Genomic DNA, 20303 nt, shown 5'->3' with positions numbered 1-20303 from the left:
TCCAAAGTGGACTGGAGCGAGTGGGCTACACCCATCGTTCCTGTAATGAAGAGGTCGTTGAGTAATACGCCTGGGGAACCAAAGAAGGTTCGCATCTGTGGGGACTTTAAGGTGACAGTGAACCCAGTCCTTCACACGGTACAATATCCGCTTCCGCGGATTGACGATATTTTCGCCTCGCTATCTGGAGGAAAACGCTTCACTAAGATTGATCTGGCCCAGGCGTATCTGCAAATGGAGGTAGAAGAAGCCTCGAAACAATAACTCACGATCAACACTCACAAAGGTCTCTACCAATACAACCGGCTGGTGTTCGGGGTAGCATCGGCTCCGGCTATTTGGCAAAGGGCAATGGATCAAGTCCTGCAAAGGATTCCAGGGACCCAGTGTTATTTGGACGACATCCTGGTCACGGGCAAAAATGACAGTGATCACCTCGCCAACCTGGAGCAGGTGCTCACTAGATTGAAGGAATATGGGCTACGAGCTAATCGCCACAAATGCGAGTTTTTCCAGAAGCAGATCTCGTATTGTGGCCACGTTATTGATGAAGAGGGGTTACATAAGTCCCCTGAGAAGATTGAGGCAGTAGTCAAGGCTCCAGCACCGGAAAATGTGTCACAACTGAGGTCGTTCCTCGGGCTGGTGAACTACTACCATAAGTTCTTACCGAATTTGTCTACAGTATTACACCCACTGAACACCCTACTGCAGACAGGGGTACCATGGAGGTGGAATGACGAATGTAAACGAGTTTTCCAGAAGTGCAAAGAATTGATCACATCAAAAGAGGTGTTGGCCCATTTCAACCCAGCACTACCAATTCGGTTGGCGTGTGATGCATCACCATATGGTATTGGAGCGGTGCTGTCGCACAAATTCCCAGACGGGTTGGAGAGGCCAGTAGCTTTTGCGTCTCGGTCACTAACCTCAGCCGAGCGCAACTACGCCCAGATTGACAGGGAGGCACTCGGCCTAGTATGGGGAGTAAAAAAGTTCAACCACTATCTGCACGGGCAGAAGTTCACCTTGCTGACTGACCACCAACCACTTGTCTCCATCTTTAATCCAAAGAAGGGCGTTCCGGTGATGACTGCGCAACGGCTACAAAGATGGTCCCTTTTTCTAGGGGCAAACCAATATGAAATAGAGTATAAGGGCACGAAGCAGCATGGAAACGCTGATGGGCTATCACGCCTGCCACTGCCTACTGCGGAGGAAGCACCAGCAGTGGACCCTGTCGAAATATTTTATTCGTCGATAATTGAACGCTTGCCAGTAACTAACGCGGATAGAGAGGAGACCCGCAATGATCCGACACTGTCTCGGGTATATGATTTGACGGTGAAGGGATGGCCAACACATGGCGACTCACTGTTGCCAGCATTCTCATCCAGAAGAGAACAGCTGTCAGTATGCCAGGGGACAGTGATGTGTGGATCCCGAGTGGTAATTCCACCCAAGTTAAGGGAGAGAGTGCTCGATGGGCTTCACGAAGGCCATCTGGGAGGGGTGAAAATGAAAAGCCTTGCTAGGGCTTATGTGTGGTGGCCGGGAATCGATCAACAAATCGAGGACCTAACAAAGAGCTGCTCAGGATGCCAGAAGGTCCAAAATGCACCACCACATGCCCCTCTACACCCATGGGAGTGGCCCTCCTCTCCATGGCAACAGGTGCATATTGATTTTGCTGGTCCATTCATGGACTCAATGTTAACAGCAGTGGATGCGCACTCGAAATGGCCGGAGGTGATCAAAATGTCCTCCACCACTACGGAGAAAACAATTGCAGTCCTACGGACCATATTTGCCAGGAACGGCTTGCCAGAGCAGATTTGCTCTGATAACGGACCACAGTTTGTGTCCGAAGAGTTTCGGAAATTTACGAGAAGGAATGGGGTAAGGCATTACACATCCGCCCCGTATCATCCAGCCACAAATGGATTGGCTGAGAGGTTCGTACAAACCTTTAAAAAGGCAGTAAGGGCCATGTGCGATGACGACATTCCACTGCAGCATAAGGTGGACAATTTCCTGTTAGCCTACAGAAATGCGACACATGCAGTTACCAACCAGACCCCGGCCATGTTCTTTAACCGAAGGTTGAGATCTCGTCTGGATTTGCTCAGACCAAATGTGCGAAGAAATGTTGAGAATAAGCAATTCCAGCACATCAATGAGAAGCCGACAAGGAGCTTCAATGTAGGACAACCAGTCTTGGCCCGCGACTACCGAACAGAAAAATGGCAACCCGGAACGATATGCACACGGCAGGGGCCACTAATGTACACAGTGGATGTCGGGGAGAACATTGTGAGACGCCATGTCGACCAGATCCTAGCGTCACAGGAACGAGTCAACCCCATGTCTAGCGTACCTGGTGACGAACCCGACATACCGGTAGCATCTACCCCAGAAACAGTAGCATCGGAAACTGATGAACTAACCGACGACAGGGGGCCAGAATCGCCTCCGCACCAAGAACAAGACACTCAGGAAAGGCGCTATCCAGAAAGGATCAGGAAGCCGCCCCAAAGACTGAATCTATAAATGGACTATTTCAGTTACTGTGCATGTTAAAAGTGTTAACTGTTATTTGAATGTTATTGTACTGTTACACTACAATTCCTCCCCTTTTAGATTATGTACCTTTAAGAGAGAACTACTTTTACAGCTCCTGTATACTGTAGTACCGGCAGTGACCACACCTGTATATAAGCCCTGAGCAGGTATCTGTACTGTTAGTTATTAGACTACCCTCATCCAGTAAACACCTGTTGATTGTTGATCTGCAGTCTCCGTCTATTTATTGAAGAACACCATACCTTAAGATTCACGGATTTAATAGTAACCACCGCCCCTTGACCGCCCACCAAATCCCCAACCAGCAATATCCTGAGGGTCACCATTGACCAGAAACTTAACTGGACCAGCCACATAAATACTGTGGCAACAAGAGCCAGTCAGAGGCTGGGTATTGTTTGGCAAGTGTCTTACCTCCTGACTCCCCAAAGCCTTTCCACTATCTACAAGACACAAGTCAGGAGTATGATGGACTACTCTCCATTTGTCTGGATGAGTGCAGCTCCAACAACACTCAAGAGGCTCGACACCATCCAAGACAAAGCAGCCCACTTGATTGGCACCCCATCCACCACCTTAAACATTCACTCCCTCCACCACCGGGGTACCGTGGCTGCAGTGTGTACCATCTACAAGATGCACTGCAGCAACTCGCCAAGGCTTCTTTGGCAGCACCTCTACCACCTAGAAGGACAAGGGCAGCAGGCGCCTGAGAACACTACCACCTCCAAATTTCCCTCCAAGTCACACATCTACCTGACTTGGAAGTAATATCGCCGTTCCTTTATTGTCGCTGGGCCAAAATCCTGGAACTCCCTCCCTAACAGCACGGTGGGATAACCTTCACCACACGGACTGCAGCAGTTCAAGGCGGCGGCTCACCACCACCTTCTCAAGGGCAACTAGGGATGGGCAATAAATGCTGGCCTTACCAGCGACGCCCACATCCCTTGAACTAATATTTTAAAAAATGTTGACAGGAGCATCACCAGCTGAACAGAAACCTGTCCTCATAAGTAACTGCACTTCAAGCAGAGGTTACTAGAAAGCACCCAGGGGTGGAAAGCCCAGCCAATTTTTCCATCCTTAGATTGGCAAGGCCGAGCACAATTATAGTGCACTCACCAAGACTGGCTAACTCAATGCAGACTAGATTTCAAACCTGGGAGATATCTGGTCTGTACGGCTCGGCATTCCAAACATGCATTAAAACACTGAGCCATTTGTAGAGGTAGGGCTCCAGTTTATAATGCATTATGCAATGACAATATATACAGGATAATTTGGGAGTTTCTTTCTCATCTTCATTTCATGATGGCATTTTAGAGCTCTGAACTTTTAATTTGTATAATGTAAATTTTTTGTAAAATCAAAATGAATCTCATTCTCCTATTCTGAAGCAGTTCCCCCTTTAACGCCCGCATCATCTGCAGACAGGGAAGAGTTAGCCAAATGACTTGACCTTCTTGAAGTAGGGAAGAGGTTGTACAATAGTATTAAAGTGAACCTTCTTTCAGAATATTACTTCAAATTAAGCTCAGAATGTAGGACCAGAGGAAATAAATTTAAATTAGGGACAAGTAATTTGAAACAAATATTTGGAACATATCAAGCAACTCACAAGAAATGAAGCATTAGGGGCATTCAGAAAAAGGGTGGGTGCTGAAATTGTGCATTTAGTTGCTAAAGAATTTGAGCTTCTACGGGCCCAATGGCCTATTCCCATTCTCAACATTTAATTACGTTTTCATGGTCAATTTTTCCTTCCTGTGAGTCAGTGTCCAACTGAGATTGCAAGTGGCAAATCATTGACTTGCCCTACCAGTCTGTGGTTCAGAGTATTCATACATTATCCACAATCCAATTATCCGTCGGAATATTTACAGGGCAAAACCTTGCACGAGGCGTCTCCTCATTGCAAGGCTAGCATCAATTGCCTCCTGTCTGACAAATCAACCACACAGCCCAATGAACAAATTCAATTTGCTATTTGTGTTACATTCATCTTCACTCTTGTGCCTAGGGGATTAATGTACCATATATAGAAAGATATACCATATATGCAAGGCCAAAATTTGTGGATTCTCAATTATCTGCCAATTTCCATTATCCATTAGAGACGAGCTCTCCCTGCCTGCACACATGACATTGGCCCAGTAATTCCGGGCACAACGCGTGAGTAAGGACGGGGTACTCACGCGTGTGCCCGGAGGAATTGCCGGTTTTCAGCATGCACAGCGCATGCGCTGAAAACCGGCATTTCCTGTCCTCTGACCCAAGGGGTTAAGAGGCAGTACGCGCGCGACTGCACAGGCAGCGCGTGCGCAGTGGAATTCCTTTTTTTCCCCCCCGAGTTGCCCGAGTGTAAAGGCTTCCGGTTTTTACGCGTGGGAAAACCAGATGCATGTACTTAGTTTTACAGGTAAGTGGGCTTTTAGTACAATGTAGAATTTTTTTTTCCACAGGTTTGTTATTTTTAAAGAATTTACAGTAAGGTAAGTTTAGTTTTAGACCCTATTTTTTAAAAATTTATTTTTTTACAAAAAATTGATTAATTGTTTAAAACATTTTTTTAAACTTATTTATAGTTAATATAATCAGTGGGATGTTTTTTAAAATTTTATTTAAAGTTAAAGTAGTGTTTTGGCAGCCCATACTTTTCATGAGTTTGACAGCTCTTACTGTCAAACTCATGAATGAGTTTCCCCTCCCCTGATTGGCTGCACAGTGCTCACCTGATCCCAGCCGGCACATCGCACTAACTACGCCGCTGGATCAGGTAAGCACAGCGCACCGACAGCTGAACCGGGCCTGTGACAGGAAATGCGAGCAGGCCCGGGCTTCAGATGTCGGCGCGCAGGGTGAGTGCAGATCGGGGGCTTGCATGCGCGGCAAGCTCCCGATCCTAATTTCAGGGCCATTATGTTCTATAAAGTTGATAATGAAGGCTCGACTACATTCAGATGCACTGCACTTCTCCAGTCCCCTCGCTTTTTCATAACTTTATTTACTGGCCATAATTCAGTTCTGGTTCTGATATATTCAAAACAAATGTTTTAATGTTCAAGATGACTAATTAAAGTTGATGTCAATATCTCTCTCTTTCTCCCCCCGCTTCCCCCGCCCCCCCCGCCCTCTCCCACCACCAACACCCCCACCCCCCCGCCTCACACACCAATTAAAACCTCAGTACAGCAGCAGGTAGATTTTGAAAGCTCTAACCACTATTTCACTGGGGCAACTATGCACACAGTAATCTTGCAAATCTCAATAAAAGCACCAGGAAGCTGATGCCAAAAATGAATATCCAAATGTGGACGTACGAGTCAGAAGTTTCATACACAGCAAATTTTTGACCCAGAGCTACTTCATGTGCATCTGCCTACAGTTAGTTTCAACTTTAGACCACTTTAATTTCAACCTACCATACGTGCAACTTTAAAAATGCACATCATTTCACATGCACATAATCGTGAAGTAAACTAATCTGTATATAGTACATGTTTTAATTTTTTTTTAAAGTTCACACAAAGTTCAAAGTGAAGCTGGTGTTTATATTCACTGGTTCTATACTAGAGACTATATTCAGAAGAGTGTGGAGGAATTATTCTGGTCACAAAAAGGGCCAAGTGTTGCCTCATACATACATAAAAAGGTACCACTGGGGAACAGTATGCTAGCAAGCTGCAGAATTGTGTTATTGTAGTTCCCACATGTATTTTACTAATCACAAAGTGCAATTTTAAATGTACTCACGTACACTTAATTTCATTTCACGCCATTACAAAATGCATCAGCAGTACCATCCATTGGCATAGCAAATTTTATTGTAAAACTGGGAGACAGAACAGAAATTAGAACCTCTAGATTGGTCCCACCGCATACTCAACACTGGCCCTCCTGTACCCTATATTTTTCTGTTGCTGGTTCAGGTCCAGAATGCTACATGCAACACATCCACTAGTCCCATCCATCAGAAATTACACTGCCACACATAATATAGGCGAGTTCTTTGGAAGTTTTGGAGTACTGTAACAAAGAAAAGTATTATACTGAATGCCGCAGAACATTACATAACAACCCAGAAATGTTGGGAATCAATGTACAGCAGTACTGTAACAGAGATAAGATTCGAGATCCTGTTGACAGTCTCAGTATATAGCGCATTTTACAGTGTCAACAAATCACAAATGCCATAACAGAATCACAGGAACACAAATCTGAGTTAATGGGAGTTAACCCTTTGCAATACTGAAAGAACTTTAAGCTTTCTTAGAACCATTTGGAAGAAGCACCGAGAGTAGCAAGGGCACAGAATGTACTCTTGTGGGGGATTTCAAATGTCCATCACCAAGGGTGGCTCAGTAGCACCACTACTGATCGAGCTGGCCGAGTCCTGAAGGACATAGCTGCCAGTCTGGATCTGCAACAGGTGAGAGAACCAACGAGGGAAAAACCTACTTGACCTCGTCCTCACCAATCTACCTGTCGCAGATGCATCGGTCATGACAGTATTGGTAGCAGTGACCACCGCACAGTCATTGTGGAGACGAAGTCCCATCTTCACACTGAGGACATCCTCCATCGTGTTGTGTGGCACTACCACCATGCTAAATGGGGTAGATTCAGAACAGATCTAGCAGCTCAAAACTGGGCATCCATGAGGTGCTGTGGGCCATCAGCAGCAGCAGAATTGTATTCCAACACAATCTGTAACCTCATGGCCCGGCATATCCCTCACTCTACCATTACCATCAAGCCAGGGGACCAACCCTGGTTCAATAAGGAGTGTAGAAGAGCATGCCAGGAGCAGCACCAGGCGTACCTAAAAATGAGGTGCCAACCTGGGGAAGCTGCAACAAAGGACTACATGCATGCTAAACAGTGGAAGCAGCATGCTATAGACAGGGCTAAGTGATCCCACAATCAACAGATCAGATCAAAGCCCTGCAGTCCTGCCACATCCAGTCATGAATGGTGGTGGACCATTAAACAACTAATGGGAGGAGGAGGCTCCATGAATATCCCCACTCTCAATGACGGTGGCACCCAGCACTTAAGTGCAAAAGACAAGGCAGAAGCGTTTGCAACCATCTTCAGCCAGAAGTGCCGAGTGGATGTTCCATATCGGTCTCCTTCTGAGGTCCCCACCATCACAGAAGCCAGTCTTCAGCCAATTCGATTCACTCCACGTGATATCAGAAACAGCCGAGCACACTGGATACAGCAAAGGCTATGGGCCCCGACAATTTCCTGGCTATCGTGCTGAAGGCTTGTGTTCCAGAACGAGCTGCGCCTCTAGCCAAGCTGTTCCAGTACAGCTACAACACTGGCATCTATCTGACAATGTGGAAAACTGCCCAGCTATGTCCTGTCCACAAAAAGCAGGACAAATCCAATCTGGCCAATTACCGCTCCATCAGTCTACTCGCAATCATCAGCAAAGTGATGGAAGGTGTCATCAACAGTGCTATCAAGCGGCACTTACTCACTAATAACCTGCTCACTGATGCCTTTTGGGTTCTGCCAAGACCACTTGGCTCCCGACCTCATTACAGCCTTGGTCCAAACCTGGACAAAGGAGCTGAATTCCAGAGGTGAGGTGAGAGTGACTGCCCTTGACATCAAGGCAGCATTTGACCAAGTGTGGCATCAAGAAGCACTAGTAAAACTGAAGTCAATGTGAATCGGAGGGGAAACTCTCCACTGGCTGAAATCATAACTAGCACAAAGGAAGATGGTTGTGGTGACTGAAGGTCAATCAGCACCGGCCCAGGACATCGCTGCAGGAGTTCCTCAGGGCAGTGTTCTAAGCCCAACCATCTTCAGCTGCTTCATCAATGACCTTCCTTCCAACATAAGGTCAGAAATGGGGATGTTCACTGATGACTGCACAGTGTTCAGTGCCATTCACAACTCCTCAGATAATGAAGCAGTACATGCCCGCATGCAACAAGACCTGGACGACGTTCAGACTTGGGCTGATAAGTGGCAAGTAACATTCGCGCCACAGAAGTGCCAGGCAGGGACTATCTCCAACAAGTGAGAGTCTAACCACCGCCCCTTTACATTCAACAGAATTACCATCGCTGAATCCCCCGCCATCAACATCCTGGGGGTCACCATTGATCAGAACCTTAATTGGACCAGCCACATAAATACTGTGGCAACAAGAGCAGGTCAGAGGCTGGGTATTCTGCGGAGAGTGTCTCACCTCCTGACTCCCCAAAGCCTTTCTACCATCTACAGGGCACAAATCAGGAGTGTGATGGAATATTCTCCATTTGTCTGGATGATTGCAGCTCGAACAACACTCAAGAAGCTCAACACCATCCAAGACAAAACAGCCCGCTTGATTGGCACCCCATCCACCACCTTAAACATTCACTCCCTCCACCACCGGCGTACCGTGGCTGCAGTGTGTACCATCTACAAGATGCACTGCAGCAACTCGTCAAGGCTTCTTCGGCAACACCTCCCAAACACGCGACCTCTTCCACCTAGAAGGACAAGGGCAGCAGGCGCATGGGAACACCACCACCTGCACGTTCCCCTGCAAATCACACACCATCCTGACTTAGAAGTATATCGCCAATCCTTCATCGCCACTGGGTCAAAATCCTGGAATGAACTCCCGCTCTAACAGCACTGTGGGAGTACCTTCACCACACGGACTGCAGCGGTTCAAGAAGGCGGCTCACCACCACCTTCTCTGGGGCAATTAGGGATGGCCTTGCCAGCGACGCCCACATCCCATAAACGAATAAAAAATTGTTAACATTTCATAAAGGTATATCATGAGGAGCCATGTGGTATGAAATAACTCTTGAATTAAGGCTGACCTGATAGATTGATGGAGTTAAAGGAGATATTTGCCATTTTACACCAATAGTAACACATATTCTATCTGTACCACTTGCAGTGTTTGAATGTGGGAGAAAAAAATGGGAGTACTTTATAGGAACAGGAGTAGGCCATTCAGCCCCTCAAGCCTATTCTGCCATTCAATTAGATAATGGCTGATCTGTAGGTCAACCTGTCTTTGACCCATACCCCTAGATCCACTTACCTAATTAAAAGTTGTCAATCTCAGACACGGAAATTTCAATTGACCCAACAATCAGTGTCTTTTGGAGTAGAGAATTCCAGATTTCCACTACCCTTTTGTGTGAAAAAGTGTTTTCTGATTTCACTCCTAAATGATCTAGCTTACTGCATACAATAGAGAAATACACAAATCATGGATACCTCTTTTTAAATTCAAGAATACCTAAATAACAAGGTCTGGTTTTAATCATAGAAATTTGGCAACAGCCTTCAAAGGGTTAAAAACTACTACCAGCTGAAACGAAAAAAAAGTGTTACATTTAAGCACAGAAAAGTGAAATACCTGATAACTTCAGAAGAAAATCTGTTGCAGAAATGTCTTGGCTAAAGAGAAACACTTTTTGGGCGCCTGCAAGGTCAGATGGCGCTGATGGATTTGTTGTACCCTGCTGTATTGCTTCTGGTCTTTTGCCAAACACATGACTATCTGGTCGTGACACACTGGTGACATTCACATCACTGGGTTCCTCTTTAACTGGTTTCAGTGGAACAGCAGTTTCCGTGTAATTTTCTACTATTGTTTCATACAAAAGATGGTCCTGAATTTTTAATGTATTCCCAAGTAATTCTGTTCCCTCTTTCTTCTTATCAGCAGCCTCATTAGAAAGTGGCCTTTTGACCTCAGATTCAGTAATCTCTTCTTTGACCTTCACCTCTGTTCTGGGAAAGTGCTGATGACAGCGCATGTGGAGTTTTAAACTGAAATGACGAGACGAGGTGAAAGGGCAAAGGTCACAGTGGAAAGTTTCCCCTCTGTCCTGGTGCTGATGAACCTGCTGATTGACAAAGTTGTTTGAAAAGGGAACTGGAGAACATGATAAAAGCTTCAGATATAAACCTTTGCCCTCACCCCTTCCCAATTAAACACAGACACACTCGTCAGAGTGCCATTTTAGTGAAAGAAACAACCTACTGAAGACAAAGAATCAAATGTGCTGGTTGAATCAACATGGTTTGTTAAAAGGCTACAACTATTTCCCATCTCAAATTCCTATACAACTGATTATTTGTGACTTAACCCAGCATCACTAGCTAAAATAGAAAAATCTATTTGAAAAACAATTGGCACAACAGGCTTTCTAATGCCAACTGAAAAAAAAGACAAATCTATTATACAGAGAAAACAGATGGTGGGGATTGTTACAAGGTGGGGGTCAGATGAACTCAAGAACACTAAAATTAAACCAGTTTATAAAACATCATTTAAACCAGAGTTTGACTGAAACAGTGCCACCATTTTATGCAAAATTTTCATTTTAAAAAAAGTTTTGATTTTTACCAATTTTTCCTATTGGCAGCTCATATGTTCATTTACCACAATTTTCTTTTTAAAAAATCACAACTAAGTCTGCTGAGGTTTGCTGTACATTGTTGCGTCTTATGTCAGAACTTTTATTCTCATCTTCCAAGATATGGTACTGTTTAGTGTATATACACACACCTTGTATAGAAATGATAAATGCATGTAAAGTTTACTGTTTGTGACTCCTAGTGCAACCAGTAAAAACAGGGCATTTTGATGAAACCAAAGCTCGTTTTAAGGCATTTCTCCCATACTGCTGCATCACCCTGCACTGTATAGTACCCTCCTGTCCAAGAATAGATTAGCAACCTGCTCGCAGGTCTGCCAAAGCTGTTCTGAAACTGAACATGGGGAGCCAATACTCCTCCATTCTATTCTCCATCCCAATAGTACCACAGCTGGCCTCTGTTCATGTTATCACTTCAGCAATACCTCAGAGATTGAGAAATTAATAGATAAAGAATTCGGGGAGTATACCCAAGTCCTGCTATTCTGTGGCACAGCTGGTTGGTCCTGCACCTTCCCAGCATTGCCAATATTACAAAAGTTAAAGTCATGCTCTAGTTTAACAAACTTCATAACTATAGTACTTCAGGTCATCAGGAGAAAAGATCTCCTATTTTATGATCATTTCTCTTGGCTCTCTGCAGCTATTGGCTTTGCGCAGTGGACTGCAGCTGTTAAATAATCTACATTCAGTTACTGTACATGTGCACACTTTTATAGCTCCTCCAGTGTTCTCATGCACGGAGATATAGGTATCAGAAAATAAAACTGATTTCATTCTGCTGGTAGTTAAAGGTTGACCAGCCATTTTTGTGAAATTAAATTGAATCATTTAAGGAATCATAATAATAATCATTTTATTCCTGTTCATTTTTGTTCTAATATTCTAGATATTAATCAGCCAAAATCATGGCACTCTACCATAAATCAGATTACAATTGCTGCAAAAAGCAATGATAAGCATGTTAAAAATATCGATCAATAATATTTGAATACTTTCATTATGATATTTTGCAGTTAGGTTTTCTTACAGAAAAGAGAAACACTTGATTTTCAGTTTAAATTTCAAGTGAACGAGTGACTCAAAAATCTATTATTTCTCAAAGTCCCCAAAGTCAAATATTAGCCACATGTTCAAATTTATTACCCAGTTAAATGTACATTGCATTCTCTGGTCTGTGCTGTTAAATATTCTCCTCCAGGGTAGCAATATGCCCTGGGTTGGGAGAGGTGTGGAGAACTGGCAGAGTTTCTACTGTTGATCACTGCGCAGCAGCCCCTGTTGGGGTGTGTGTGGAGGTAAGTGAGCTGGGCTCCTGCGCGTGTGAAGACAGAATTCGGCTCGAATATGATTCTCCCCTGAATCATAGCTTGCTGAGCATTCACTGCCTAAGTTTTCTCAAGAAGAATGGTCACTTGGGCGACTTATCAGGAGACAACCAGTGTCCATGGAACTGTGCACCAGAAATATCTTCAGGAGAGTAACAGGGGAGAAACTCAGATGGGAAGGGTACATTTTCCATTCTGCAGATTAAGATGAAATGTGTCTGTAGTTTGCTATCATTTTAAATTTCCTGTAATGTTAGTTTTAGGACCATATTTAAACAGCCACCTCTTCTTGGCCAGGAATTGCTATGAAAAAACTACAGAATAGCCTTCTGACCACCCACTTTCTAGGATTGAAATGGAGTTTCCATTTAAACATCTCAGTGATTGTCAGTGGTTACTAAAGTTACATCTCTTTACTTATTCAAAACATTGACACCGTATTCCAAAATGCAACAGGAAAGAACACTTGGAAAGCAAAAGCCAATCAGTTTTCAGCAGCAAAACTCTTTTTTAAAATAAAAGTGTGTATTTAGATTTACAAAACTAAGTCATCACTTCATTGTACCTTCATGTGTGATTTCAGATTGTCCTTGCGTGCACAGCGGAATGGACAGAGTGGACACTGGTGACTTTTTAGCCCTGTGTGAATCACCATATGCCGTTTCCAGTAGCTCTTGCGTTTTATAACCAAACCACAAATTGGACACTGGAAGGATTTTCCTCCCTCTTCCTCGGAAACTGTAGAGGAAAATAAAACTTCAAGTAATTCAAGAGTTTCTGCCCATTTTTACTGAAGTAATAACACTTCAATCTGGACTGCAGATCAGCAAAAAGATTTCAAAGATTTCCTCTTCAACTCAAGCAGTAGAGTTATTGAAGCCTGTTCTTGATTAAGTTTTCAGCATCTTCTTTATATAAATGCTATCATTTCTCTCACATTACAGATCAACTGTAAGTGTTACTAAGTTACTGTTTCCCACGCCAAGAACTAAGAAATGTTACCCATTCTGATGTGTACGGTAGTTCGGAGTAATATGGTTTGGTTTTTAATAACTTGCATTCATCTAGCGCCTTTAACGTAGATAAAACATCTCCAGAAGCTTTAGAGATGCAAGTAAAAAATGTACACTGAGCCAAAGGAGGAGATATTAGGATGGGTACACCAAAAGCATGGTCAAAAAGGTAGGTTTTAAGGAAGGTCTTAAAAGGAAGAGAGTGGTGGAGAGGCAGTGAGGTTTAGGGAGGGAATTCCAGAGCATGGGGCCGAGGTAGCTGAAAGGCGCCAATGGTGGGGCAAAGAGGAAGGGATGCACAAGAGGATAGTGTCAGAGGAACGGAGAGTTTGAGGGGGCAAGAGGAGGTTACAGAGATAGGGAGGGGCGAGGCCATCATGGGGTTTAAACACAAGGAAGAGAATTTAAATGTGAGGCACTGGGGGACCAGAAGCCAATGTAAGTCAGCGAGGGTAAGGGTGATTGGTGAGTGGGCCTTGGTGCAGCATAAGATACAGGCAGCAGAGTTTTGGATGTGCTGAAGTTTACAGAGTGGAGGATGTGTGGCCAGTCCGGGGAGCACTGGAACAGTCAAGTCTGGGGGTGATAAAGTGATGCATGAGGGTTTCAACAGCAGATGGGCTGAGGCAGGGGCAGAGGCAGGTGGTCACTGAGGGAGAAATAGGCTGTCTTCCTTATGGAGCTTGGACGCTCAGCTAAGGGTCAACTAGGGTATTGGAAGTTGCAAACAGTCTGGTTCAGTCTGAGATGATGGGTGGGAAATGGAATTGGTGGTAAAGGTGCAGAGTTTGTGGTGGGGGTCGAAGATGGTGTCTTCAGCGTTCCCAATGTTTAGCTAAAAGAAAGTGGGACTCATCCAAGATGGATGTTGAACAAGCAATCTGACAACTAGCTCTGGGAACAGACAACATTTTGAGATGGGACCAAAAATAGTAGATTTGTAATTTTAGCTCCATTTTGACAAAATCTCACATCTCTCTGTATCTGTTGGACATTGTTCCAGCATCTGTGATGGGAAAATTTGGGCTGTGCTGCACTCCATTATCAAATAGTCTACTGACATTCATTGCATAGGCTCACACATGCAGAAATAAATTATATACACATAAAAAAACAAGGGATCCCCCTCAAACTACCCTTCTTGGTGACCTCAGAATAGCTTCAACATAGATGCCTGCCTACCTTCAACATCTGAATTTAGGGTACATAGCCCAGCAGGAGATCTGGAAGTGCTTCAAGATAACACTAAAATACATATGCACAAGACAAAAAAGGGGCAATTTATAACAGATACATATAAATCAACAAAGAAAGAAAAAATGCTTTCACATTTGAACTTCAAATGATACAGTATTGGCAGCACATACCTTGATTGGCAGACTTCAGAGTCTTCTGTTTGGGTGTTGGCAACAGCATTTCTAGTGGAGCTGATGGAATCAGTTTTTCTTGTTTCACTTCCAAAGATTGTAAGGTATCTCCTGGGATCAGTTGATCTTTTCTCTCAACCAACATATTCCCAGCAGCCCTAGCTGCAACTTCTTTCAATAGGGCAGCTGATGAGGTCATTGAGGCCAGAGAAAGGAAAGAACTTCCCGGACGCTTATGATCTTGAGCAGAAGACAGGCTTCTTTCACTAACTTTCTTTGAGAGAGCAGCTAGCGCAGAACTAGCAGACTGCTTTTGTATAGGGCTATAAGGCGATGAGTATGGGCTAAATCTCACTGGCTCCTCTACCCTTGAAAGACTTTTGTCCAGACGAACTGCGTTTGCAGCAGCTTTAAGCTTCTGTGTAGCTGAAGCAGGTGATAAACTACAAGATGACGAACTTTGCAGCCAAATATCCTGGTCCCACATAAAGTTGTTACTTGGGCTAAAATTATTACTTTGCTCCTGCTTAGCAGCTAACTTCCTAGCAAGAGCACTTAGTTGTAGTGCATGAGGGGAAGATGGTGACAAAGGCAAAGCTGAACCAGGACCAACTGCAGAATCTTCTTTTGCTGTAGTTCCCAGACCAGTGCCAGCACTGATTGACCCAGCCTCCAACAGTCTTCTCAAATTGCTACTCATGGGTTTGTGCAAAACGTGGGATCCCATTTCATGCAACAGCGGTGATGGAACAGGTGACAACGCATCCTGTTTTTCCAAGGTGTCTTTGAACTGATCATTTTCAGAAACTAGCAATTCCACAGAGTTCCTTATGGGAGTTGTGCTCCCCAAGGAGCTATCTGGAGAGGTTTCTTGTTCTTGCAGATTGTCCCCAGGTGACACATTAAGATCTTCTTGTACATCTAAATAGGAGACTTCGGAAGGAGTTTCAGACGCATTTCCAAACCAATCCTCTTCGTCGCCCAGTTCTCCTCCTGCTTCTTCTTCATTTCCATCTGAAAAGAAATTGGAAAATTTACCACAAAGTCAGAATTTCCATGACACTGTTATTGAAACAACTGTAACCTCATGTTTAATGTACTCATTCCCCATGAGGTAATTTATCTGCCCGTATTGCCTGATGCATTAGAAGAAAACTAAAGACTAGATATATTCCCAGAATTAAAGAGCCATTATCATTTGATTTGTTTAAATCCACAAAAAACTACTGAATAATGACACTCTTTATTACTGCATTATACTGCATCTGCCCAATCACCCAACCTGTCCAAATCATACTGGAGTTTCTCTGCATCCTCCTCACAGCACACATGTCCACCAAGCTTTGTCTCGTCTGCAAACTTGGAGATATTACATCTAGTTCCCTTGTCCAGATCATTAATATATATTGTGAATAACTGGGGTCCTTGCACCGAGCCCTGCAGTACTCCACTAGTCACTGCCTTCCACTCGGAAAAAGAGCCGTTTATTCCAACTCTTTACTTCCTGTCTGCCAACCAGTTCGCTATCCAAGTCAGTACCTTACCCCCAATCCCATGTGCTTTAACTTTGCACGCTAATCTCTTATGCGGGACTTTATCAAAAGCCTTCTGAAAGTCCAAATACACCACATCCACTGGTTCTCCCTTATCTATTCTACCAGTTACATCCTCAAAAAATTCCAGTAGATTAGTCAAGCACGATTTACCTTTTGTAAATCCATGTTGACTTTGTCCGATCCTGTCACTGTTTTCTAAGTGTTTTCCAAATGGACTCTAGCATTTTCCCCACTACCGATGTCAGGCTTACCGGTCTATAATCCCCCATTTTCTCTCTACCACCTTTTTTGAATAGTGGGGTTACATTAGCTACCCTCCAATCCATGGGAACTGTTCCAGAGTCCATAGAATTTTGGAAGATGACCAGCAATGCATCTACTATTTCTAGGGCCACTTCCTTAAGTACCCTAGGATGTAGATTATCAGGCCCTGGGGCTTTATCAGCCTTCAATCCTGTCAATTTCCCCAACACCATCTCCCTACAAATACTGATTTCATTCAGTTCCTCCCTCTCATTAGACCCTACATTCCCTGACATCTCTGGGAGGTTATTTGTGGCCTCCTTTGTGAAGACAGAACCAAAGTATGTATTTAATTGGTCTGTCATTTCTTTGTTCCCCATTATAAATTCCCCTGATTCTGACTGCAAGGGACCTAAGCTTGACTTCACCAATCTTTTTCTCTTCACATATCTATAGAAGCTTTTACAGTCAATTTTTATGTTCCCTGCAAGCTTACTCTCATACTCTATTTTCCCCCTCTTAATTAATCCCTTTGTCCTCCTTTGCTGAATCCTAAACTGCTCCCAATCCTCAGGCTTGCTGCTTTTACTGGCCAATTTATATGTCCTCTCCTTGGATCTTATGCTATCCCTAATTTCCCTTGTTAGCCACGGTTGAGTCACCTTTTTGGTTTTATTTTTACGCCAAACAGGGATGAACAAATTCTGTATTTATCCATGCGATCTTTAAATGTTTGCCATTGCCTATCCACCATCAACCCTTTAAGTAATGTCCCCCAATCCATCCTAGCCAACTCGCGCCCCCTAGTTATAGGCTCTCCAGCCAGGGGAAACAACTGCTCAGCATCTACCCTGTCAATCCACCTCAGAATCATATATGTTTCAATGAGATCACCTCTCATTCTTCTAAACTTCAGAGGAGTATAGGCCCAATCTACTCAATCTCTTTTCATAGAACAACCCTCTCATCCCAGGGGTCAATCTAGTGAACCTTCGTGGCACCACCTCTAAGGCATGTAACACCAACATTTAATAGTTTCTCACCATTTGAAAAATATTTTGTTTTTCTATTCTTCCTACCAAAAAGTGAATAACCTCACATTATACTCCATCTGCCACCTTATTGCCCGCTCACTTAACCAGCAGGCTTTTTGTGTCCTCCTCACAGCTTATTTTCCCACCTAGCTTTGTATCATCAGCCAACTTGGATGCATTCACCAAGTCCTTTCATCCAAGTCATTAATATAGATTGTAAATATCTGAGGCCCAAGCACTGATCCTTGTGGCACCTGCCAACCAGAAAATGACCTGTTTATCCCTATTCTCTGTCCTTTAACCAATCCTCAATCCATGCTAATATATTACCCCCAACCCCATGAGCCCTTATCTTGCGTAGCAACCTTTAAAGTGGCACCTTATCGAATGCCTTTTGGAAATCCAAATATACTACATCCACTTATTCCCCTTTATCTACCCTGCTAGTTACATCCTCAAAAAATGAATAAATTTGTTAAACACGAATAAATTTGTTAAATTTGCTCCACGCTAATATCGCTGATAAATACCCCATTAATTGTTAAGTCTTGCTGGAAGAGGTGTAACTGGGGTTTTAACAGCGTATTGACTGCTAAACAACTGGTCTGGTCCTAAAAAACTAATCTTTATATTTGTGTAATGTCAAATTTCTCCATTATGATAAAAATTACTATTTAAAAAAATATATTTTTAAGTTTGTTCATGATGTTTCAGCTTCTACCTTATCCCCATGTGAAAATCCCAATCTTTATTTCGCACTCTAACATTTTTAAAAAGTGAGGATAAAAGCTGCTTTTTATTTCCTGGTTTTCTGTCTGTGAGAATTCTTCAATGTGATTGGCTACTTAGACAGCTTGTTGACATCACTGCAGTATCGCCATAGGAATCCCCTATTCACAGCGCTACAATCAATTACATGTCGAGACACCTCAAGTTTTCGCCACAGAGATCATGAGATCTCTATGGGCAGCTTTCTTCGAGGTCAGCGGCGAGCACCTTGGCTTCACTGCTGACCACAAATTACGGGCCAACATTCTTCTTCTAAATGAAAACCACACTTCAAAAAGTGAACTCCAGTATCGTCTCTCCATACTTGTCACAAATAGGAAGTGACAACAGGAATGCACCAAACTAAAATATTAGCCTAGATTTTCTGTTACCAGGTGTCCAATGTTGCAGATACGGGAGGCTAGAACTCAGTTGTGGTAAACAATTAGTGCATACAGAGGCTCCTCTTCCTAAAAGAAGCTGGGACAATAGAGGTCACCACTAAAATACGCGAATGCCTGACTGACTAATATTAGATGCTTCCTCACACACCAATCACAAGGGGTCATACTTACAGTAGCACTGCGTGAAAGAAAGCATAGCAGTGTGATCAGTAAGTAGCTGATTGGCTGCCCTGCAAAGAGGTCACTAACCCTAACTGTAGGCATCATCACATATCCTGGCAAGGACAACAGGGAACTCTTTTCACATAGTCCAAATCAGTAGAGCGCCAAGGGCAGAGTTATACCCTCTATTGCAACAGCACTTGCATCTACCCTGCAGCAAAGGGATTGCACATCCAGTGACAGTAATGGTCAGCTATGGCAGGACGCTTGGCTCCACTTCCTTCCAGGCATGCTGCAGTGATGACCTATGAGGATAGCAGCAAGGAGTGCCACAGAGGGCCACCCTGCTCACATACACCACCACCTTCAGCAACCAAACAGGGAGTCAGGTGCTGGCCTGCTCGATTACTTGCCTTCAAATTTAAGCTTGTACTTTGGGTTTCCTCTCCTTTCATATTTGCCGGTCAGTCCCTTCTCTCTTCAGTTTTGGCAAAGGCCGTTAATGGGTTGAGATACCTTGAGCCTAAGAATTTTTGTTCCCTTTTCTAACATTCACTTGACTTGTCCATTCCCTTCCCTTTAAATTTCACAAAGTTTTACACTCCAATCACTAGTGTGCTCCCTCAATCTGTACAAATTTGCAATTGAAGTTATGCGAATGAGCTAACCTCAGAAAATTGGGTGCAAACAGCACACTTCCAATACGTCTGTTTAAAACCTGCCAATAACCATTTGGGCCTAAATTATGGTCGTATTATAAAATCTGTTATTGAATAGGATCATGATTTCAGCTTTGTGAGACAAGTGAAAAACTTCAAAAATATGTTAGCAAGTGAAAACAACTGAGCAATGAGAGCTAGAACAATAGATTCAAGGATCTTCAAGGAGATGCCCCTGTACTGGAAAAAAATCTCTGCTCGATTTGAGACCACACAAAAAGGGCGAGCTTACAGAAAGGTCGTTTTCTGTGTTTATCGCTTCTTCAGTAACAGCGATACCAATGTGTTACATTAGATTGGACAGAAAGTGTTCTTGTGTTTATTCTTCTACAGGCTGTAGGATTTGTAGCATTAATCACATGGATTATATTGGAGTGCAGTTTGGTTCCTCTGTAGTGCTTACACAACCATTAAACTTTGTGAATACAGGTAGACTATCCTTTATCCGAACTTCCGAAAACCGAAACCCTTTAAAAACCGAAAGTTTTTTCATTCAGCGTAAGTCATGCGCACGACATGACCAGAGTGGCGCACGACTTACGCTGAGCAGGGCAGAGGGTCACTGAGTTCCCTCCTGGGTAGGAGATTGCAGGCCGAGCCGGGCAGTGTGGAGGTGGTACCGGGAGAGTGAACCCAACAATACAGTGGCCCGTCCGATAGCTGCAGCGGCCTGTCCGATATTCTTTTCTCCCCCCCCGACCCCCACCCT

General features: G+C 43.8%; 1 protein-coding gene across 5 annotated transcripts in view; it reads right to left on the bottom strand.

The window, feature by feature from the left end:
• Window positions 1-20303, bottom strand: part of znf827 (zinc finger protein 827) — a 113881-nt gene that overhangs the window by 74683 nt on the left and 18895 nt on the right. For 4 of the 5 annotated variants that reach the window (XR_015081682.1, XM_086011191.1, XM_086011198.1 and 1 more), the window contains exons 2-4: window positions 14709-15722; window positions 12894-13066; window positions 9974-10466 (exon numbers count right to left, since the gene is read on the bottom strand). Coding sequence is in view for 4 of the 5 variants with exons in the window: in XM_086011191.1 (XP_085867317.1) it covers window positions 9974-10466; window positions 12894-13066; window positions 14709-15722 (1680 nt within the window). In the remaining variant the exon portion in view is untranslated. The remainder of the gene's footprint in view (window positions 1-9973; window positions 10467-12893; window positions 13067-14708; window positions 15723-20303) is intronic. The other variant, XM_086011222.1, reaches the window with a different exon arrangement.

This window comes from Somniosus microcephalus, chromosome 2 (assembly GCF_052327205.1).
Source record: "Somniosus microcephalus isolate GS21.2 chromosome 2, FLI_Smic_1.0, whole genome shotgun sequence".
Taxonomy (NCBI): domain Eukaryota; kingdom Metazoa; phylum Chordata; class Chondrichthyes; order Squaliformes; family Somniosidae; genus Somniosus; species Somniosus microcephalus.
This window is presented reverse-complemented; position numbering and strand designations above follow the sequence as displayed.